General features: G+C 32.1%; 2 protein-coding genes across 6 annotated transcripts in view; both read left to right on the forward strand.

Moving 5' to 3' along the window:
• The first annotated feature begins 132 nt into the window (after nt 1-132).
• LOC124951436 (bifunctional glutamate/proline--tRNA ligase) lies at nt 133-7,472 on the forward strand. Of its 3 annotated transcripts, XM_047499807.1 has the most exons (14): nt 133-303; nt 507-686; nt 764-1,173; nt 1,299-1,650; nt 1,725-1,896; nt 2,074-2,475; nt 2,555-2,987; nt 3,134-3,355; nt 3,451-3,510; nt 3,721-5,247; nt 5,363-5,764; nt 5,948-6,339; nt 6,456-6,599; nt 6,706-7,472. In XM_047499807.1, exons 1-14 carry the CDS (start codon nt 261-263, stop codon nt 6,869-6,871), a joined length of 4,905 nt encoding a protein of 1,634 aa, XP_047355763.1. In that variant the 5' UTR covers nt 133-260; the 3' UTR covers nt 6,872-7,472. The 3 variants fall into 3 exon arrangements, with proteins under 3 accessions (XP_047355763.1, XP_047355762.1, XP_047355765.1); XM_047499806.1 differs by having other exon boundaries at nt 3,451-5,247; XM_047499809.1 differs by lacking the exons at nt 133-303; nt 507-686 and having other exon boundaries at nt 764-893; nt 999-1,173; nt 3,451-5,247.
• A 3,902-nt stretch (nt 7,473-11,374) lies between these two features.
• The window catches only part of LOC124951857 (neuronal acetylcholine receptor subunit alpha-7-like), a 133,636-nt gene continuing 130,281 nt past the window's right edge, over nt 11,375-14,729 (forward strand). The window contains exon 1 of one of the 3 annotated variants that reach the window (XM_047500836.1): nt 11,375-12,523. Coding sequence is in view for 2 of the 3 variants with exons in the window: in XM_047500835.1 (XP_047356791.1) it covers nt 12,478-12,523 (46 nt within the window). In the remaining variant the exon portion in view is untranslated. The remainder of the gene's footprint in view (nt 12,524-14,729) is intronic. The other 2 variants (XM_047500835.1, XM_047500834.1) reach the window with 2 other exon arrangements.

Below are 14,729 nucleotides of genomic sequence, written 5' to 3' on the forward strand. Positions count from 1 at the left end.
AAATAATAACTATAAAGTAGAGCATGTTTTGATGTTAGATAATTTGTTTCTGACACATTGTTGGTAATGTAGAAAATAACTAAAGCAATTGTGCCATTTGCACAAACAATGTCATGACTTAGTAAGCTTTACGGTCAGCGATCGACTGTCGCTAGCAGTTGCTATTTGGTGGTTCTAGACAATTGTGGGACACACGTGGTGTATAATAAAAAAATTCAGTACTATTTCAGAGTTATCAGATTTTCAATAGTGATGCAATAATGATGTTGAAACTTAAAGTCAATGCTAATAATCCACCAACAGGTATGAGCAATATCTTATTCCTCGTTTTCTTTACAGCTTTTCTTTACTTTTTTTTTTTATTCATACCCGGTTGAACATATGTTAATTAATATTTCATTGTATATAAGTTATTAAATATAAATATATTAAATATAATAATTTTTTTTATACTTTTTGGTTATCATATTGTTAATATTTTAATTTTCTTTTATATTTTTATATAGATGCATTAATAACAATAGAAGTAGTTAATTATGAAAAAAAAGAGATCGATATAGAATGGTGCAATGATTGGAAATGCAATGAAAATCTTAAATTATTAGATTCCAACGATCAATTGTTAGCAGAAAGTGGCAATGAAGTTGTCCGTTATATAGGTAGAACTATTGCTAAGGATCTATATGGTATGTTAAAATATATTGGATCATTCTTTTAAGAAGATAACATATTATAAATTTTCATAATATTTTTCTCTTTATAGGTAATTTAGATATTCGTGGCAGGACAGAAGTAGATCATTGGTTGTCATTTGCTATAGGACCATTATGTCAATCACCAGTCAAAAATGAAACTCTTTCTTATTTAAATAAAATATTAATGACAAATACATGGTTTGTAAATAAAAAATTAACAGCAGCAGACATTTCTATTTTCTGTGCTCTTTTAAATTTATTATATTTGGAAAAGTATGAAAAATTATACCCTTGTGTGACTAGATGGTATAAACAAATGCTTTCACTGCCAGCTGTTATACAAGCATTGTCCTCCATTAAAGATAATAAAATAACAACAGTAAATATTATACAAGTTAAAGAAACAATGAATAAGAAAATAGGTGCAAGAAAACAAGAGGGTAAATTTATTGATTTACCAGGGGCAGAAATGGGAAAAGTAAGCTAAATGTTCTAATTGATCACAACTATTATTTTGTTAGTTATCTAGAAAATGTTACTTATATAAGAAGATCTTGCAGTTCATATATTCTTCTTAGTTTTTAATACTTTTTTTTGTAATAGGTCGTTGTACGTTTTCCACCAGAAGCAAGTGGTTATCTACACATCGGTCATGCTAAGGCAGCACTTTTGAATCAGTATTATGCAGAAACTTTTAAAGGCCAATTAATTATGAGATTTGATGATACAAATCCTGCAAAAGAAAATTTAGAATTTGAAGAAGCTATACTAGAAGATATAAGATTATTAAATATTAAGCCTGATCGATTCACTTATACATCAGATTATTTTGATTCAATGCTTGATTATTGTACGAAGTTAATTAAAGATGGTAAAGCATTTATAGATGATACACCTAGTTTACTTATGAAAGAACAACGTGATCAAAAGCTGAAGTCCGTAAACAGAGATAATTGTAAGTAACATTAGTTTCATTATATTTTGCATTTTATATCATTGTATACTTAAAATCTAAATATTATTTTATAGCTATTGAGAAGAATCTGGAATTGTGGAATGAAATGCAGAAAGGTACTGCGAAAGGTCAAGAATGCTGTGTACGAGCTAAAATAGATTATGAATCAGTAAATGGATGCTTACGAGATCCAACAATTTATAGATGCAAACCAGAACCACATCCCCGTACTGGAACAAAATACAAGTAAATAATTATAATTAAATATTCTACTTTTATAACTATATTAGTTCTTTCTAATTTTATATAATATTGTTATATAAATAATAATATATTTAATGTGTATATAAATAATAATTATATATAAATAATAATATATTTAATATTATTTATTTCTAATTTTATATAACATTATTTTTGCAGAGTATACCCAACATATGATTTTGCCTGCCCAATAGTGGATGCTGTTGAAAATGTCACACACACATTACGTACAACTGAATATCACGATAGAGATGTTCAATATTATTGGATAATTGAGTCATTAGGATTACGTAGGCCACATATATGGGAATATTCGCGTTTAAATATGACAAATACTGTTTTATCTAAACGTAAATTAACATGGTTTGTGGAAGAAGGTTTAGTGGATGGTTGGGACGATCCACGTTTTCCTACTGTAAGAGGTATCTTGAGAAGAGGTATGACCGTAGATGGTTTGAAACAATTCATTATTGCACAAGGCAGTTCTAGATCAGTTGTTTTCATGGAATGGGATAAGATATGGGCTTTTAATAAGAAAGTAATTGATCCAATTGCCATTAGGTATGTAGACAATATATAAAAACAAATTAATAAATATTAAATAACATTCAATTCTAAACAACAACTTTTATTATATTAGGTATACTGCATTGGATTACAATAAAACTGTTCCAGTTAATGTTTTGGATAGCAAAGAAGAATGGGTAACTGTTCGAAACCATCCAAAAGATCCATCGTTAGGTACTAAACGTGTACGAGTAGGTTCAAAAATATTGATAGAAAAAGATGATGCAGAAGCACTAGTTGAAGGACAAAATGCAACATTCGTTAACTGGGGTAATTTAAAAATTGAAGCAGTATATAAAAAGAATGGCGTTATTGAGAGTGTAGATGCTAAACTTAATTTAAGTGATGAGAACTACAAAAATACATTAAAGATTACTTGGCTACCTGCACCACAAAATTTTAAGGATTTAATACCATGTTATGCTGTTTATTTTGACCATATTATAAGTAAGCCAGTTTTGGGAAAAGATGATGATTTCAAAGATTATGTGGCCAAAGATACAAGAGTAGGTTAATTACTTTTAATAAATTATTATCAAGGTGTTTAATAAACTAATGCAATAATATTTTATATAATATATTCTTTTAAAAAATATGACCTAATTTTATCTGTCACAGAAATATTAATATAACTATTATTATAAACTTATAGGTAGAAATACAAATGTTGGGTGAGGCAGAATTACATAAAGTGAAAAAAGGGGAAATAATTCAATTGCAAAGAAAAGGATTTTTCAGATGCGATGTACCCTATGCTGGCATAAGTCCTTTCTGTTGCAAAGAACAATCTTTAATTCTATTTCATATACCAGATGGTCATACTGCTTCTAAATCTGTGAAGGCAAACGTTAATAGTAAATCAAATGTTGCAAAAGTAAATATTTATTTTTGCTAAAATAAATTATATTTATAATTATTTAAATGCATATTTGTTAAATCGTTTTAAATATTATTTTTTTTCTTGTCTAGACTGAACAAAAAGATGTGAATATAATAATTGATAAAATTATTATTCAAAGTTCTGAAGAAATACAAAAACAAGGTGATAAAGTAAGACAATTAAAGACTGCAAAAGCAAGTAAGGATATAATTGATCAAGAAGTAAAAATTCTTTTAAATTTAAAATCTGAATACAAAACTGCAACAGGCCAAGAATGGAAACCAGTCAAGTCTGAACAAACTAATGCAACCATAAATTCAGCATCTGCGAATAAAACCAATGAGAAGTTATCTGAAGAAATACAAAAACAAGGTGATAAAGTAAGACAATTAAAGACTGCAAAAGCAAGTAAGGATATAATTGATCAAGAAGTAAAAATTCTTTTAAATTTGAAATCTGAATACAAAACTGCAACAGGCCAAGAATGGAAACCAGTCAAGTCTGAACAAACTAATGCAACCATAAATTCAGCATCTGCGAATAAAACCAATGAGAAGCTATCTGAAGAAATACAAAAACAAGGTGATAAAGTAAGACAATTAAAGACTGCAAAAGCAAGTAAGGATATAATTGATCAAGAAGTAAAAATTCTTTTAAATTTGAAATCTGAATACAAAACTGCAACAGGCCAAGAATGGAAACCAGTCAAGTCTGAACAAACTAATGCAACCATAAATTCAGCATCTGCGAATAAAACCAATGAGAAGCTATCTGAAGAAATACAAAAACAAGGTGATAAAGTAAGACAATTAAAGACTGCAAAAGCAAGTAAGGATATAATTGATCAAGAAGTAAAAATTCTTTTAAATTTGAAATCTGAATACAAAACTGCAACAGGCCAAGAATGGAAACCAGTCAAGTCTGAACAAACTAATGCAACCATAAATTCAGCATCTGCGAATAAAACCAATGAGAAGCTATCTGAAGAAATACAAAAACAAGGTGATAAAGTAAGACAATTAAAGACTGCAAAAGCAAGTAAGGATATAATTGATCAAGAAGTAAAAATTCTTTTAAATTTAAAATCTGAATACAAAACTGCAACAGGCCAAGAATGGAAACCAGATAAATCTCAAACAAATAGCTCTGAATTGTGTACAAAATCAGAGAATAAAGAATTTACAAATGAAGATAAAATATCAGTAGAAATACAAACACAAGGCGATAAAATAAGGCAATTAAAAAGTTCAAAAGCAGAACAATCTATTATTGATAAAGAAGTAAAAATTCTTTTAAATTTGAAAAATGATTATAAAACAATAACTGGTCTTGATTGGAAGCCAAAGATTGAGATGACACCTAAAAAGAAAAAGAAAGACGATCCTGCAAAAAGTGAAAAAAAATTTTATAAAGATATGACAAATAATGAAACAAAGATTAAAGATACAGATGTTAATAAAACTGGGACAAGATTAGGATTAGAAGTAAAGAAAGAAGAAAATTTTGCTGATTGGTATTCTCAAGTTATTACAAAGAGTGGAATGATCGAATATTATGATGTATCAGGTTGTTATATTCTTCGTCCTTGGAGTTATACGATTTGGAAGACGATAAAGGAACACTTTGATAAACAGATAACAAAATTAGGGGTACAAGAATGTTATTTTCCAATTTTTGTTACACGAGCAGCGCTTGAGAAGGAAAAAGCCCATATTGCAGATTTTGCTCCAGAAGTTGCATGGGTTACCAAATGTGGAGATTCTGATATTGCAGAACCTATTGCTATTCGACCTACTTCAGAAACAGTCATGTATCCAGCATATTCTAAATGGTTAAGGTCAGACACAGAACTTCCACTCAGACTCAATCAATGGAGTAACGTTGTGGTAATTATAGATTTATAGTTATAAATATATTAATCTGTAGTTAATTTATAAGTTTAATTTATAGTTAATTTATTGCATTCTTGCTCTTTAAATGATATTAAATAATTTATTATAGAGATGGGAGTTCAAAGATCCTAAACCATTTTTACGTACCAGGGAATTTTTATGGCAAGAAGGACATACAGCTTTTGCTAATAAAGAGGATGCTGAAAAAGAAGTTTTAATAATTTTAGATATGTATGCTAACATATATGAAGATTTACTAGCTGTACCAGTAATTAAAGGCCGTAAAACTGAAAAAGAAAAATTTGCTGGTGGTGACTATACAACTACTGTAGAAGCATTTATTTCAACTAGTGGAAGAGCAATACAAGGTGCTACTAGTCATCATCTTGGGCAAAATTTTTCAAAAATGTTTAATATTCAGGTTGAAGGGGCAGTTGAGGGAAAAGAAAAGATTTACGTTTATCAGAACTCTTGGGGTATGACTACTCGTACTATTGGAGTTATGATAATGGTAATATCATGATATTTTCTAAAAATTCATTATAATTATTATATAAAATATAATATAATATAAGTATAATTATTGATACTTTTTGTGTAGAATATTAAAATTTATTTGTATATGAAACTCGATAATGGTAATTGTGTAATTACATGTTAATTTTTAAACAAATGAAATGTATTTTATTGTTAGGTACATGGAGATGACAAAGGTTTAGTATTACCGCCAAATGTAGCTTCAATTCAAGCTATAATTATACCATGTGGTATTACTGCAACTACTACTGTACAACAGAGAGATCAGTTGATGTCAGAATGCCTTAAACTAGAAAATGATTTAAATAAAGATGAGTCTCTTAGAGTTAAATCTGATTATGGAAATAATCGTACCCCAGGATGGAAATTTAATCATTGGGAATTGAAAGGTGTACCTGTGAGGATTGAATTAGGTCCCAAAGATCTGGAAAAAAATCAAGTGACATTTGTACGTAGAGACAACTATCAGAAAGTGACAGCAAGTAGAGCGGAAGCAGTAGTTTTTTTACGCAATTTACTTACTGAGATACAATCTAGTATGCTTAAAAAGTACGTGCATATTATTATTTGTTCTTGTATTATTATAATAAATGGTGCAAAATTTAAATGTGAAATTAATAATAATACGAAATATAATAATATAAATAATTAATCAATTTTTATAGAGCAAGAAAGAATTTAGAAGATCATATTAAAAAAGTAGAAGAATGGGAACAGTTTTCTGTGGAATTAAATAAAAAAAATTTATTACTATCACCATTTTGTGGAGAACCATTATGTGAGGATAATATTAAAACAGACAGCGCGAGGTAAATTTATATTATTCTTATATAAATATTATATATACATAGAGATATAATATTTAGAACAGAACATTTTGCGAGGAAGATTAATACTATTTTTATAAAATTTCAGAGACGATGCCGGTGAAGAAGCAGGAGCATTATCAATGGGTGCAAAAAGTCTGTGTATACCTTTCGAACAGCCACAGACTTCTATACTATTAGATAATTTGAAATGTATTCATCCAAGTTGTAAAAACAAACCCAAATTTTACACTCTTTTCGGTCGTAGCTATTAAACTAAGATAGCTATATTTATCAATTTGTATGCTGAAATATCTTTACAGTTTGTTCTTTAAACATTGATCTTATAAACAAATATTTTCCATAAAACTATGTTTTATTACATGCAGTATTTATATTTTCGCTTTGTTTAGACTTGATAAAAATCTGTTCTGATCTTATTACGGCATTATAACGTATACGTAACTTTTGTACGTAATGTGGTCCTAACATTAAAAGATTGTATTTTCTGATATTTATTTATTGCTAACTAAGATAGTATTTCTTTTTACTATCAATACTTAAATGTTAATTTTGTTATGTATTATGCTGAATTCGGATGTAATGTCAAATATCTATGAAGATAGTAATAACGGTTTAGTAATAAAAAAGTAAAAATTCTTATTTTGATTGATAAAAGGTAAAATATGCTGTCTGAAAAAGATTTGTTTTTAAACAATTGTCACAAAAAGTTTATTGAAAAACAAGAAGAGTTTTAACGTCCAATCAACATTTGATATCAATTAAAATAATAATCAAGATATATTTCTGATGATCGATTATGGCAATGGTACGTCTATGTTTGCATTTGTATTAATAAATTTGAAAAACAAATGATGAGCAATTGTTTTTTTTATAAATCTACATAAATGCACATGCCCATTACCTATACATGTATTTCAGATTATCATACTAACGACATCTTTATACAATATATTTTAATCTGTTCGCCTTCCTGTAATGCCGATAATGTCGATAAAAATCTTTTGAAAACTATTGGATGGATTTATAGGTGTTGGAACAATTAATACGCAAAATAACTTTAATAACAGCATATAAGTATAATAAGATTTTTAACATATTTATTTTACATAACTTTTAAATTATATGTTTCATAAAATATTGTTATATGTATGTATATATATTATGTATATATATATATATATAACAATATTTTATGAAATATATATATATATATTATATGTACATATAATATATATATATATATATATATATATATATATATATATTATATGTACATATAATATATGTGTAAAAGATGCATATTATAATTCATTGTTTTTTTAACATATCAATATCATATATAGAATATATGTATATAGTAACATATATAAAGTATGTGTATAAAGGAGAATGTTTTCTTCAGGGAATTTTAAAAATTCACTTTAGAACTAAGTACAACAAGCTATTTCAAATTATAGTTTGAGAGATTTATTTTCTTGAACCATTTGACGACACGTCGCGCGTTTTCCCCAGTGCGTTACGATGCGACAGGTTGTTGTAAGTTCTTTGAAAGCGTTTGTACGTATTATCATGTAACCCCAGAGGTTTCTTCGAGTTGAAAGATGTTAAAGGAATGTTTTAGTGTTGACATCGATCTTATACAGAGGTACATTTATATCTTCGTATTCTGAGCGAAGCGAGCAAAAGTATGATTTATCTATATCGGAAAATTTGTGTTAAATAAAGTAAAAACATCGAGTTTGGTTATTAACGATTGTCAGTCAAGAAGATTATTTGAGAGCAATAATTAAGTAACAGAGATTAAGAGATTTTAATTGCGTTTGGTTATGAATATTTTGTCGTTGACATGTTATGTAAAATAAAATATTCGAAAGTTTATGATATAAATTGTCGTCATAAAAGATTTATTGTTTCATATAGGATTAATGTAATTTTTCGTTTCAAAAATGTTTTCACGTAGACGTTTTGTAAATATACATATAATAAAATAATAATAAATATACATTTAATAATAAAATAATAATAAATATTTAATATTATATTATGTATTATTTATTTATATTATAGCTGTTTTAAATAAAATATTTTCAAAACAATTCTTTCTTCGAAATAATCTTAACTTCTCTAATTTGTTAGGTTAACCGTGAAAGATATAAGAAACTTAACTTATATATAAAAGGAAGTTAGGTAATTTGCCTCGTTAGATTAACAAATCCGTCAAGTAAGCATCGTAGATTTAACGGAGACATAAATTTAACATCATTTTAACGTCGCACTTGCTTCTAATGACTTGGATGTAATTATGACCTGGTGTCAAATTTCGTGAACGGAGAAGGTTGACTAGTATAGAAATTAATGGTGATATCGTATATTTCTAAGAAACTAATGAGCGAAACGAAATGTACAAATCATAAGGGATAATTCGAAATAATATATTCTTTGACTTTATTATTCTAATTAGATCTTTCATTGCGAACATTGTTGTTGACATGTTACGTAAAATATAAAGTACTCAAAAGGTTATAGTTGCGCGCGCGTGACTATGGCAACGAAGGTCTCTTCGAAAGCTTTTTAAACTATTTAATTATGTCTGAAATGAAATTGAATGCTATAGATATTTTCTGGTAACTTAAATGTGTTTAACATTGTGTCAATGAAAGGGGAGAGACAATCTTTAAATACTCTTTCCTTTGCAGGTGACGTTTAATATAAACTCTTGAAGCAACCATCCAAAGTATTGAGGTAAGACACTGAAGGAATTTGCCAATAATTTTTATCACGACCCTGTTTTGACACTAAGTGCTACAAATTTCTCACGTTCTTCTTCTATAGGAATTACGTATATATATGGCGTCCTGAATATATATATATATATATATATATATATATATATATATATATGTGTATATATATATGTATATGTTATCAGTCTTATAAATATACTCTAGATTAGTGTTAAATCTATTTATTTCTTCTCAAAGTCTTGAACGAAAATTTCTGTCTTTAAGTACTTGTCTAATTATACTATATGCAATTATTCTGTATATAATAATTATTATTGATTTTGCAATATAAATGGTTGTTCGTTCATATTTTGACGATAAGGGTGAAAAATAATAATGTAAGTATATAATTTCACGAGAAAGATCATTAATCGTAGGAGAGATGTTGTTGAAGGAATGTGCGACGTAATAACGCGCCTTTTTTTACTTGACCTTTTCTGTTAATTTTATCCGAAACTTGTGAGTTTCGTAATGATAGTTCTTACTAGCTTTAAAAGAAATCTTAAGTTTACGAAAAACAGGGAATAGTAGACTTCCGTCTGACTATACGTAACTGTGCTAACGGTTAATATGAAATTGCACATTGTATGTAACTTTCGAAGTATACTCTTTGCTCATTGCACCTTCCTCATCGACTTCTCAAATGCTTCAAACTATTCTTTGAAATACATTTCACTTTAAATCTGAAATTCTTCTAGTTAGATAGCTTATCGTGAAACAATTAGTGCGATTACAATTAGTATAATTATAATCAGTGTGATTATAATTAGCGAATTGAAAGATCGCATAATTACCGATTAACGTAGGATCTTCGGAAATGTTTTTACATTAATACGATCATTATTGATTTATAATTAACTCAATCGTCCCATAATTATTTCGTTCTCTGAGCATTTCCAACTCAAGTTAACCAACTTAATTCTATCAGTGGCTACTAGCGGTTAATATTGCCTGTTACTAAACTGCCCGTTGTTGAAGAGAAGAACACATATGTATCGCTTAAGAGCATTTAAATTGAACGAATCCGATAAAATGATTAGGAATGTAAAAAAATTAGGATTACATTAGTTACAATATTTTTAGAGAAATGTATAAATATTGGAAGAAATGGTTTCTTTTGATCATTTTTTTTCTGCACGTTAATCAATTTTTGACAAAGGATATTCTCTTGGTGATACGATTTTGCAAATTGAATCGAGTTAGAAGAAAATAGAACATAATATTGGAAGGACGATGGAAGAAAGAACAGAAAGTAGTATCAAAAAGATAGGGGTAAAGGAAAATCAGCGCATGATGGCGTTAAGAGTAATGGAAGACAATGTCCTCCCGCATAGAAGCTTCTCTGTTGACTGAAGTGACTTGAGTCAACGTAGCACTCACCTACGGTCTGCCGGCACACGTTTTGCTCTGCGCGCTGAGATGGAAGGGTGGTGGAGAAGAGGAAGCAGAAAGGAGGAGATAGGTTGAGAGAAAGAGAGAGAGAGAGAGAGAGAGAGAGAGAGAGAGAGAGAGAGAGAGAGAGAGAGAGAGAGAAAGAGAGAGACGTGGGTAGCGCGAGTAGTGGCGAAGGGTTCAAGTATAAGGATACCGAGGCATGCGCCGTCCTATCATATTGATCTCGCCATAGTAACGATTCTCTCTTCTCCGGCGATGTTGGCATGCACTATAGCAAAAGGAGGGTGGGAGAGGGTAGTATGTAGGCGAAGGGAGAGAACGAGGGAGTCGTACGGCATGGATATACCATCACCCCGTCGTACCGATGTGCTACGACGAGATGTGGGGTGAACGAGAGAGGGAGAGTTTGAAGAACAGAGAGGGGGATGCTAGATGGAAGAGAGAAAGGGGTTAACGAGAGGGAATGGGAGAGAGAGGGAAAGAAAGTGATGAACGAAGGAGAGGAGGTACATCGGCGGTGGTGGAGGTGGTGATGGTGGTGATGGCGGTGGTGGTGGAGTCTCGTAGCTGTACAGAGCGCTAGCGCCAAAGAGAACTGCGGTGGCGATAGCGCGCGGCGCTGCAGCCAAATGAAAATCAGTCCAGCGTTGGCCGTCGGCGAGGACGTATCTGGCATTGATGTCAGTATTTTGAAGATAGAGAAAGAGATAGAGAGAAAGACTCGACGACATTCGCGAGATCGAGGGGAATCGAAGGGGCTGAGAGAATTGTGGTAGGGCCGAGAAGTAGCTAAAGAGGGAGAAAGAAAGACAAGGAGAACGAGAACGAAAACGAGAACGTGGTGGATAGGGTGACGAGAAGGTAACGATGAAAGGTAGCCAAGTCGAGACGATGGTGTCCGGGCGCTGCTGCCGCCGTCGCCGCTGCCACTGCTGACGATCATGAACGTTCCGGAGTTCGGTGAAAAAAGGATACATTGTATCTAGGTAGCCGGCTTTGTTCGATCGGATGATCGAGAAGTTTTACAAAAGAAAGACTCCTCGTCGAGTCCAATTGCGAGAGTAACGATTCTCCTTTCCGGTTTCATACGATTCTCCTTTAGCACTCAACATTTGTTTGCGGTAAAAATCGGTTACAGTGAAGAGGCTGATAGAAGGAAGATTGAGAATAAGAGAGAAATAGAGATATGTCCTCGATGCAGCAAGATGCAGCACGAGGGAAGCGCTTCGGTGGTTCTCCGGCTTAGTGCGTGCGCGGCGGCATACGAGAAGAAAGGACACGTTGCTCTTGCTGCTGGTGCACGTCGTCGGTGGTGGACACGATCACGTGCTCCCGATAGAAGAACAAGAAGAACGATGTCAGTGGCGTGCTCGAGATATCTACGTTCGTTCGGTGGACCCTGAGACTAAAGTGGAGCAGAAAGAAGAGTTGGAACAGGAGGAAGAGGAAGAGGAAGAAGGAGCAGGTGGATCGCTTTTTTCCAACGTTGTCGAGAGAGTCCAAGCGGTCCGCTTCTATTCGGCGCGCCTGCAGCCACGTGCAGAGACAACCGGACGAGGAGAAGGAGGTGGAGGAAGACGACCCGGAGGAGAAGAGGCAGCGAGCAGCCGGTAGTGGTGCTTGTGCTGGTGCTTGTGGTCGAGAAAGAAGCGAGATTCTCGGTTTCTATCTTTGCAAACATGAGACATTGGACACTCATGGCGGCGATAGCCCTGGCTGCATCGGGTAAGTCTTTTACACTCTTATTTTTTTCTTTTTTTTTCTTCTTATTTTTTTATATCCCCACGATGATATCGAAACGACGAACTCTCTACGACTCGTCAACTTTCGATACTCAAGCGAGGCTCTCGTCCTATCCGACGTCCGACGTATTTCTTTTTTTTTCTTGTCTTTTACATCGTGAAACGACAGCTTCCGAGCGGCTTTCATCGTGTTTCTGATTCAAAGGCTTTTCCTAGTTTCTCAACGATCAATCGACTTCTGTTTCTCTCTACCCCGTTAAAGCTCTCCGAAGTCGCGTCAAATGCAATGTGATTCTCTACGTGGGAAGTATCAACTTCTGACAAATGTTTTGGCGCGTTTGGTTAGTCGCGTCGAACGTCGTATATATATACCTACCAGGTAGTAGTACGTATCAACAGTCTCACAGACGTTTTAATTTCAACACCCGTGGATACAGGCTCATGGGTTTATAGAGTATGCATTTGGCTTTAGTAAGCGACCCGATTTTAGAATACGTTATGATATTTCTCCTTTAATACCAACCATTTTTTCGACGTTCTCTATCATGTTCATCTATTATAAAACCTTCGAATAGCCTGATTTTCCTGTTCGACATATATTTATTTATATTTTTTTTACCCCTTTTCTGTCATTATTAATCCACGATTTTCCCGACATATACGTATCTACTTGATTGCAATATTATATCTGAATTCATCTGGAATACGTGCCATTTTTACCATCAAAAAAATGTAATGTATCTGACATTTGATGTAGTCGTAGATAGATCCGTTAATCGTGAAAAAATTGTCGAAGATAGGCAATGTTTTAAGATTGACGTATACTTTATCGTATTCCGATTTAGGAGCTTTATCCGTTACGATTTCTCATCGCAAAAATATTCTAGGGTGAGTATCGATGGTGGCATCGAAAGTATAAAGACTGGCTGTCTGTTTCGGTATTGACGTCACGCATCGTGTTTTCGATAAAGGAAAGTATTTCGTGTCTCGTCGCCACGTTGATTCCAGTCAGTGAACCAAAGTGGGACGATAATGCGATCTGCGCAAAATCGGCGCTACGTAAATATTTCCATGGTCTACGGGGGTATTTTTGTTGAATTTAATCAGTCTCGATCGTTCGTCCTTACACGAGATCGTATTTCTTCGAGCTGCTATTTCGTGTAGCTTTAAAACCATCCTCGAGATAGCGCATTAAAATGCATGTGAAGATCCGTTAAAGAGGCCAGTAAATCGTTATTCAATATTCATAGGTTCGAAATCGGCGCTCGTGAATGTTCAAAATTTATTGGTTAAATGAGAAAGCGAAAAAAAGTGAAATCTTTAAAAATTAGTTTCCTTTATCGTTCAATATAAAATCTATTTGACATTGACAAACATGTAGATAATAATTTTAATTTAATTTTAAAACGCTACTTTCTTCACGTGTAACAACATAGCCTCGCTAAGCCTTGTTTTTTCATCGTTCAAAGACTCATTGTTAGCTTTGTTTAACCCCACAGCAACGAGTTTTCCGATAAATCGAAGGTAAAAAGTGTTATCGCTAGGATCTTACAGAGTAAAAGAACGTTGTTTCGAGTAGTTCGAGTAAATTCCTTCGACAAAATCATAGTTCAAAGGTTTCTCATGTGTTTCTATCTTACGTATAATAATGGTTAGAAATGTACTCATTTCTAAGATTTCTATTTTTCTTTTTATCTTTGAAAAATTAATAAAAAATAAAAAGTATACTTAGGTAGACAAGTGTGCACGTGACCGCTCATCTCCTTTCAGTTAACGTAATTGTACGCTATTGAGAATATTATCTGGGGTAGAAAGTATTGCGGTGTAACGAAGTTTAGAGATACGGATCGTATTATGTTCATTGAAAAAAAAACTGTCTCTTCTGGTTGTCGAATAAAATTTAAGTAGGATCAATGAAGCTTATAGAAATAAAAATATTAATTGTCGAAGGGATAAGATCAGGAGTACAATATCAAACGTGTATTCTCGATAAACCTAACTCTTAGGATACTGTTTGGATATTCGTTCGTTTGACCTAATTTCTTTATATTATGACAACGACGATTAAATATCTCGTTAACGTTGAAAGCCATTTACGAATGTGGGCTTCTCCGTTATAATGTAGTCGGTACAAAAATGGTAATTATAGGATAAGTATTAATAGAAGTAGATAGGATGTTTATGTTAAC

This window comes from Vespa velutina, chromosome 9 (genome assembly GCF_912470025.1).
Source record: "Vespa velutina chromosome 9, iVesVel2.1, whole genome shotgun sequence".
Taxonomy (NCBI): domain Eukaryota; kingdom Metazoa; phylum Arthropoda; class Insecta; order Hymenoptera; family Vespidae; genus Vespa; species Vespa velutina.